The following is a 9,339-nucleotide window of genomic DNA, read 5'->3' on the forward strand; positions in this document are numbered from 1 at the left end:
GTGACATATCAAATGGAATTTTTGGAGTAAATGGTGATGCAATAAATTCGAATTTTATTGAGCATCCTTATTTATTATTTTCTTAACACTCTAATCATACATCATTCACTTATCATAACCCATGAATCAATTGGTACAAAAAATTATACGATATATTTATGCGTTAGTTTTTTTTTTTTTTTAAAAAAAAAATAGATTTTCAAGATTTTTTTAAAATCTTGAAAAATTATACATGACTAATTTTCAGCATTAATATAATTACTTACTATGATATCTCCAGTTTTTCTTAAATTTCATCCACCCCTCAGAGTCAGCTTTGCTGCTTTGCAATATTCCCACAGTTTTTTTTATCACTAGTTCTTTTGTTTGGGGAAAAAAAAAACCTCTGGCGCACAAGCATCATCCATCTCAATAAATAAACAAGATAAAATATGGAATTAACTAGGGAATAAGATTAATTAATTTCAATGTGAAAGAAATATTAAGTCCAATTTATTATATTCTGCAGTTTCTTGCACGACTGCTAAATGCTATAGCTTAGTACTATGGACATCTGACTTTTCATGTGGGAGCCGATGCCATATATACATGAAAAATAAGATGTTACTCATCATGAATACAATAATAAACGTCTGGTCTTTAAGCTCACCTCCTTCATAATAAATTGTCTCCAAATTCTATGCTGGGAAGTGGGAACCCTATAATAACGATAACTCTCGAGCGGGACAAGTGTGTACAAGTACAAAATTGCATATAAACAGTAAAGGTATTTTCAAATCACTAAAAAGGGAAATTTAAACAAATTTCTACACCACTCAAGGATAGGGAAAAGATGTGGTATTCTGAATTCTACTCTTCTGACCGAGTAACCTATAATTTTGTACAAACCCTCTGAAATCCCGACACTTGAAATACGTATGGTGGCATTGGAATCATTTAGAGCCCATAAGCATGGAATTGATGACATGCATGATCAAGCGAACGTTAGAAAGTTCGGAACCTGTAGTGGTTGGCATGTTGTGATGGTGATTCATTATTTGATATACTTGCTCAAAGATGGGGCGTACGTGCACATTAATCACCGGGTCGGCCGGATTTATAGCAGTTAGAACCTCCCTCATCCAAGTTAGTTTTCGAGGGGTTTCCTTGCTGATATCACAGGCCAATTGCTGTAGAAGAGAGAGGAGAACCCCTTGGCTCAATGGCAGTGGATTCATGGCCAAGAGCGTAGGCAAATCAACCTGAAGAAAAATGATTGAAAGGAACAAATTTTAGGATTCCAATGCAAATAACTATGGAACCAAATACATGTATGTGAAAAGAAAATGGTGAGATCGGCCAAGCATATGCCTGTGTTAGGCCTCTCTGATATTCTGAGGAAAAAGAGTAGAGCATACATGAGAACATAACCATGATACAACAGTAACATCACTCCTATGCAAGGCAGCAATGAAAGCATCCTCATACTTTAGCTCAGCTACCAATCTAGAAAGCTCTTTTGTTGGATCAACCTCGAGCTAGAAAAAATAGCATTCAGAATAAATAGGTATAAAAGCACCAAGTAAATAAAAATAAAAAATCAGGGAGAAACGTATAAAACCTTCTCATGTAGAGCACCCAAAAGACCGTTACTCAGCTGATTAGTCAAAGGATTTGCTGCTTTAGAATTTACTCCTGCAGCAAAAGCTACCAATTTTCTTTGACCATCGAGCAACTCATTGCTCAAAGTTTTAGACATTGATGACGCGGAAGTTATAGCATCCTGAAGAAATTAAAAAAATATTAGTGAGGCAGATGGGTACCAACTAAAAGACTCATTCTCCGGTAATGTAACATGCAAACCATGTGCATTCTATATTAGTCAGAGGGCGCACACCTAGAAACATTAGCATAATATTGTAAAAGTATAAATACCCTCAAAACAAGTGCAAGAGATGAATGTGAGGCCTCAAACTGCTGCTGAGCTGCTGCAGTATGTTCAACCATTCCTTTCTGAAATGCGGAATCAACCTGCTCAAACATTGCCCTGCATGACATTTCAAATGCAGGGATCACAGAAACTTCCAAAGACGATTTCAGCATTTCCTGCATTGCAAACCGATATGAAATTAGATTTCGTGAGGCAGACAACTACATAAAAACATATATAAAGATCTATGCCATATCTTGGATAATCCATCTCTTTTTGTAAACAAGGAACAGAGTTCAAAGAACAATAAAATAATAGCCAAACTTATTCGCTTGACTTGTACCTGAAGTGCTTGCTTGCCGGAAGATTGAAATTGAGAATGGAGTTGCCTAGCAACTATAGCTTCAAGCTTGAAGTTGACTGATTTTTCCAGCTGATTTACAGCTTTATCACCCACTCCTTTCTGATCACATAAATAATGTATGATTCAGAAAATGATTAAACCACAATAAAAATACTTTTGACACATGTCGGAATGTAGAATATTAACCTGGAAGCTCTCCACAATAGAAGTGGATATTGCTTTCTCGATGGTGGGAATGATAGCTCGAGCCACAGATTGCCCAAGTGAAGAAACTTCTCGCTTCACAGTTTTCTCTATCAACGAAGGTAAGTCTTTGTTTAAGAAACCGCTGATCATATCTGTTACTTGTTGTGCTCGCTCCCGAGACGCCTTTTCCTGTTTTGCATTCTCTTCTTGCAACCGAGCCCATAAAGCATCAGCATTGGCTTTTACAGCTTTCTCCATGTTTCGTCCCAATGATGCCTCAAGCCTTTTGCCTTCTTTGATAACAGGGACAGCAATCATCGTTGCCATCTGCTTCTGCATGTCTTTTTGCAGAGCTAGAAGCTGAGCATAAATAAGCCGTAAAGCATGATATCAAAACGTTGACACATAAATCAGATGCCGTCAACAATTTGCACTTGATTACCATAGATAAAATGGTTAGTCTCTACCTGATGCATTAAAAATTTCGTACACGGATTTAGCGTTATTCCTATAAAAAAAATATATCAACAATAAAATAACCACTACTTGGGAGAGTTAAAAAAGACAAAAATGAGTAACATTCAAGCACGTGAATGGCATTTAACATTTAACAATTAACAATGACCTTGTATGCGGACAAATTAAAATATACAAAATAAAATAAATGCATGAAAGATGTTTTTAATTTAACCAACATAACTGAAAAATCAAGTGACAACTCAGTTTGAAGAATGATGAAATATAGCATACATAACAGCGTTTCCAAGAAAAATTGTCCAACAGTAGATAATAACAATATTAAAAGGTTCGCAATTACCTGATGCAGGACCTCTTGCATGGAATAAATTTGTGATTCTACCGGAGTACTATAGCTGATGCCTGGTTCATTAGAAGAATCTGCCGAATTGAAAGCACTTGGTGAGGCTAAAGATATGCCAGATCCTTGAGCACTCTTTCCCTTCTGCTTCTTCCCTTTGACATTTGGTGCAGGTTGCGGAGCCAGCACAGGAATTGATGGATCAATGACCCTACTGGGGCCATCCTTCGCAGAGTCTTGAATCTCTTCTTCTACTGTCGAAGGTTGGGCAACTGTTTCAGTTCCACCAGTCCCATCAAACTGGCGATCTTCCTCTACTATATAAGTTTCAGGTGATACAGCACGACATTCTCGGGCCATCTCAATTCCTAGGTCAGATGCTTCAGAGCAAAAGGTATTTTCCTTGTCTTCGGACAGAAAAGTTTGAAGTTCTTCTCCAGATCCATCAACAATATTTTGATTAAACTTTGTTTCATCCACAACCTTTACCTCTACAACAGAATTCCTTGTTTCACTGCTCAGTCCCACATCTTGAATTTTTAGTTCAACGTCGCCTTGGATATCTGTTGTGTGCATCACCTCGGAGGATGAATTGGCCATCAATATCTCGGAAGGAGTAACCAGATGAGTGGGGTGTCTGAATTCTATTGAATGACTGAGTGCCAGGGACATATCATCTTGAGAATGTTTATACTCATAGTTTCTTGATTCACCATCTAATGAAGCAACGTCAGACAAGTTACTGTGAATGGTGTCCATTTGTCTGTCAACTGTATACTCAACAATTTTTGGCTCTACACCCCGATCATTACTCAAAACACCATGCTCAAAGCTGCTCGATGGATTTCTAAAACCAGAAAGTGTTCCGGACAGCCTGGGACTCAAAGGTAGAGAAGGTGAAGCAACAGGAGAGAGATTACCATCACTAGCAATTACAGGTGAAGCCATTTGTTTGCTTTCCATACTTGAGGGAATGAACTCCTGAAGGCTGGGTGACTCGGCAGAAACAGGGTCGACAGGGCATCTAACCGTAGGTACATTCTCCAAGCCATGTGCATGTATGGATGATGAGGGTGCTGAACTAGCAAGCGATGTCCCCGTTGTTTTATTGCCAGAAGACTCCAAATTGGCAAGTCCTTCTGTAATAGAAGCTTCGCGCGAAACATTAGATTCTGACTTCTCATACACTAAATTTCCTACTGCAGGTGGCAAACACTGTGACAAGTCCAACGCATACTGCTGAATGGCTTGCGTCTGGACACAATATACCTGAACAACTTGCTCCCCATTAGGCAGTGATTCACTTGTCCCTGTAAAACTCAGTATTCGCATTGTGACCGTAAATTCGGCAATGTAGTTCATGCGTGTTGCAGCCGGATTAGGACCGTATTCCAAGTGCACAACATATATAGCATTTCTTTTGGCATTTGCCAATAAAAGAAGACCAGCTTGTGATAAGGCTATCACTTGATTGAAGAAAGCTTCTTCTATTCGAGCCTCTGAACTCGTTAATTCCAAAGTCTGCGTGCAGTGCCATGACTCGGCATCAATAGGAAGTAACCAACCTTCCTCACTCGCTGATACCCATATTTTCACTTCCCGATTGAGAGGGCCCTGAACATATCCTCTAAAAGCTAAGTGCAGTGATATAACAATTAAAACCACAAGCAAAGCAAGAGTTAACAAGAAATATTTGATGCAAGTGGTGTTAAAGAGACCCATGACAAAGATAACTCCGTGAGAAAAACTAAAATGAATCTCTATTTGCATTTACCCCAGTTATAAGTATTATATGGTCTGGGCGATGAGGAGCGGCCAAAAATGTGACAGAACTAACAGGTTGTCCACCATGAGGCAGGAGAACTGCTATTGGTAGTAGATTTCGATCTTCCCAAATTTTAATCTGCAAACAAAATGGCAAGTCCTCAACGCCCACAACTTTATAGGAAATACACCAAATAACCATAAGCACTCAATAACCATAAGCACACATGTGATATCTAGATATTAAGTGATATTCGATTATTCAGAATTAGAGGCATTTTGACTGTCAGCAAAAATCCACAAGCAACATTCGGAATCAGAAATTTTTTCCTTCACAACACCCTAACTGCACATGCATTGCTCAGGACCTAGTAGTTTAATGTTGGATTTAGACATTTAAGAATCTCCCTATACAATGTTGAACTTTTCCTCCCAAACTAAATATATGTTCACATTTTAATTAGTTGGTATTGGGTATGTATGTCCGTGCACGAACAATACCAAGTTAGCATGTATAGATCAGGGATAATTAATTATGAGTCTATCATCTGTTCTACGGCCTTAACGTGAGCACATTCCACAATATGAAATAGAAAATTATTTTTAATTGACATCTTGTCAGCTCAGGCTTTTGGTTCCACTTATTTCTCACTATATAAATTACTTTGGAATTTTAAAACACACATTTCCTCAATTCAAGATATGGGAAGTAATCAACACGTTAGCTTTGTGCTTTATAAGAAATAAAGTTACTTAAATCAGATTTGACTATCATAACCACGTTATTTGATAGAACGGAAAGATTACATATGCGAACATAGCGAATGGAGAGGGTACATCAGATGGAAAAATTATTAAACAAGCGCCATAAGTTTTGATAAATCATGAACTTTCGAATGAAGTTGGCTAATTTTGTTTCAAGATTTATGCTATTACAAGCTAATGTTGCATATACACTCATGTGCAACTGCAAAATTGCTATATTTAATTACTACAAAATGTTCCCAGTTAATTCGATTTTGCACGTGCTCGTGTGTCGCTGGAACTCAACATTAATTTTTATGACATACTTTTCACATTTGTTTGTGCAAGGAAGAGAACTAAACTAATTTTATTGATTCTACATGTCACTTTAAATGGGTGTATAGACCCTAAGCCAAATAAATGCAGAAGAAAAGGAATAATATGATGAGGCAATCACTTGGCACTTGCTTCCCATTATTAGTCAAAAAACTTAGAAATAACACCAGCTGTAGGGCAAAGTTAAAGAAATATATGACAAACCGTGCCGTCTACTGAAGCAGATACCAAACGGGTGGTCATCCACTGACACATGGATAGGTCAGTCACTTCCCCATCATGACTACCAACAAGTTGGATGCCATCAATCAATTTATCAACTGTACATTTTAGAGGTTCGTCCGCCGAAAAGTTTTCTCCTTTTCCCACTTTCGTAGTATCAATCTTCAAGATATTCTTCCCAATCCCAAGAGCAAGAACTTCCTGTTGGAGAAAACAAAATTACCCAGCAAATCAGCACCGAGAGATAAAATACGGTTAAACAACCAAAAACACATCGTTGGTGCCTGGCGGTGAAATACTTGTTTGTGACAATGCCAACAAACTCGGGGATGAACAGATTCTCCTTCTCCGGTAATTTGAACAGCAGTAACAATTCGCCCAGTAATTTGCTGCTTGTCTTCTTCATCAGGACCTTCAGCAATCTTCCACACATAAACACGACCATCCACGCTAGCACTGTATGCAACCAACTAGTTTGGTAAAGAGAAGACAAAAGCTAAGGTGATCTCAGGGCAATGGTGGAAGAAGTTACCCAGCTAAAAGGTGAACATCCTCGGTAAAGAAAGCCATGTCCGTGACCCTCTGGCAGGAATAAATAATTCAATAAGATTCAATTAAGGCTATTTTCAAATGTTCACAAGATTGAGAGAAACAATAAGAAAAACTAATAACAAGATTACCAACTCATACACTAAAAGTGTAAAACAAATCCACAAAAATTCTTGGCTCTAACAACAGACTAAGTTCGAGTGCCAAAAGGTAAAGCAGACCTGAGCTAGGCCCTTGAGCAATGATCTCAAGGCAGTGTTGATATTAAGCACCCTAATAGCCCCCAACTTAAGTCCATAGCATATATATGTTTTATTCACTGCAATTTGCCTGCCCACTACAAGTCCTGGGTCCGACACATATTTGGTAATGGGTGTAACCTCAAGCTGCGGCTGCACCTCTCCTGGCAACCTAATATCTATATCATAAACCAAATGATCGCCGCTCAAATGCCTCCCCTTGGGTGGTTTACTACTTGGCATCCGCATCACAGGGCCCTGGTGTGAAACTAATAATCCAGGCCCAGATGACAAATTGTTCACATATTGTGGCATGGAGAAATCAGAGCCTGAAGAAGTAGGAAGAGTTTGGGGCATCGGCATTGTGGACTCATTTGGACTGTCCTGCGTTGAAGGTGGAGCACTCAAAAGCGCCATCAAACGAGCACCATGGGTGTTAGGGTTTTGGGAAACAAGAGCGGCTTGGAGATTAAGGTGGTGGGGGGAACTAGGCACTGGAACTTGGGGTTGGAGGAGGGGCGTAGGATAAGACACGGACCTCTGGGGGTGAACGTTCGCAAATTCCCGAGGGTTGGATGGGGGACTGTACATAGGAAGATGGTGGAACTGGGGTTGGAGATGGAACGGTGAGGTTTGAGGAAGATAAGAATACTGCCCTCCGCCGGCAGCGGCTGGCGGCGGAAAAGAGGCCGAGGGGGGCGGAAAGGGAGCTGAAATAAAATTAGGGTTAGTGAAGGAGCTACCGCTGTTGGAAATGTTTTGGGAAGCAGGTGCTGCTGCCGGGGAAGTGGAAGGTCTGAACAGCAAAGGCATGTCGAAAGGAGGAGCTCCGCCGGGTGGATTGGGATTTCCGGCGGTGGCCATGTCTGCAAGTTTGGAGTGTAGCTCAATAGCTCAATCTCAGTCTTCGCAGGCTCTCACCTCGTTGTTTGCCATTGTCGTTCATCATTCAACACTTAAAATAATTATAATATAATCTTTCATTCATGTTATCTAATTTCATAACAAAATTAAAGTATTAAACCGTTTATTTCAAAAAAAAAAACAAAACAAAACAAAATTAAACCGTTGTGACAGATAACCGCTACCAACGTGCGTCAAATTGATCTCTAACTAGGGATATGAACCAACTCAAAATCGAAATTAAACAAAATCCTAAGCTTCAATGACATGTTTTGACCCATTATATGTAAAGTATAAACAAGTTGTGAATCAAAACAACCACGACCAATGATATCACGAATCCTAAACACTTTAAAGAACTTGTCGTCGAAGATTGGTAAGTCATAAACGCCACAAGAAACGAGTTTCTTGATAAATTCTATAAATCTGAACAAGAAGATGACAAAACACAAATCCAAACAATTTATACGAATAATCAATATCTTCAAAACATTTTTATGCAATTCTCGTCTATAACGCATGCTTATATAAGAAAAATGTCATCGCATGTCAATCTAAAGTTCAACTATTATTGGATGAATGTGTGGGTATGACTAAAACAGATTATACAATGTTGCATTTACAATTGAGTTCAACACAAATAATCGTTTTAATAATTGTCGCAATATTATGAAAAAAAAACAACTACTCAGTCCAGATAATAATAAATAAGGAACATTAAATAATAAATGTTTTCTAATGAGATGAGAAGATGTTAATTATTTCGTATCAAAAAAGAAGATGGTGATTAATGAGTTAGATATCTATGATTTGCTATATAATGTTCCATTACAATATCATCTAGTTGATTAAGTTTTTGGTGAAAACCATCCTATGTCAAGATATCTTGTGTTTATTAAAGAAATTCTAAAAAGACTTTACATGACCATTTTAAATAGTATTTTAGAATGCTCCTATAACTTTGAGAAAAGCTTAAAAATATTTCCTAGAATAATTTCAATACACTAACTCAATATCAACATCGTCCGCACTCACAAAAAAACAAACCAGCCAAAATAATGTCAATAGTTACCATATATCTTCCTCGGCTTGACGGCTTCACAATATCCCCATGGTTTTTGTTATTAGATTATGATGCCCTCAGAAATATATGGGTTTGGTCCGACTCGAACCCGATGATCCATGATCAAGGAGCATAGTCCAAAAATCACCAAATATCATTATATGACAAGGCTTAATGCAATGCAAAGCCCATTTGATGATGTCTCATGTATCAACCCAAGCTAGATGGGTCTATTCAAGACAA

At 38.3% G+C, this 9,339-nt stretch overlaps 1 protein-coding gene across 1 annotated transcript; it reads right to left on the reverse strand.

Annotated features, from left to right (window-relative positions):
* Positions 1-657: 657 nt before the first annotated feature.
* On the reverse strand, positions 658-8,613 carry LOC140867387 (enhancer of mRNA-decapping protein 4-like). Its single transcript, XM_073272461.1, has 12 exons — positions 7,113-8,613; positions 6,875-6,924; positions 6,642-6,798; positions 6,325-6,543; positions 5,051-5,179; positions 3,277-4,890; positions 2,460-2,819; positions 2,253-2,372; positions 1,915-2,085; positions 1,601-1,762; positions 1,398-1,517; positions 658-1,241 (listed from the first exon to the last, which is right to left on the reverse strand). Exons 1-12 carry the CDS (start codon positions 7,992-7,994, stop codon positions 933-935), a joined length of 4,293 nt encoding a protein of 1,430 aa, XP_073128562.1. The 5' UTR covers positions 7,995-8,613; the 3' UTR covers positions 658-932.
* Between the last annotated feature and the right edge of the window lie 726 nt (positions 8,614-9,339).

Source organism: Henckelia pumila, chromosome 4 (assembly GCF_033568475.1).
Source record: "Henckelia pumila isolate YLH828 chromosome 4, ASM3356847v2, whole genome shotgun sequence".
In the NCBI taxonomy this organism is placed as follows: domain Eukaryota; kingdom Viridiplantae; phylum Streptophyta; class Magnoliopsida; order Lamiales; family Gesneriaceae; genus Henckelia; species Henckelia pumila.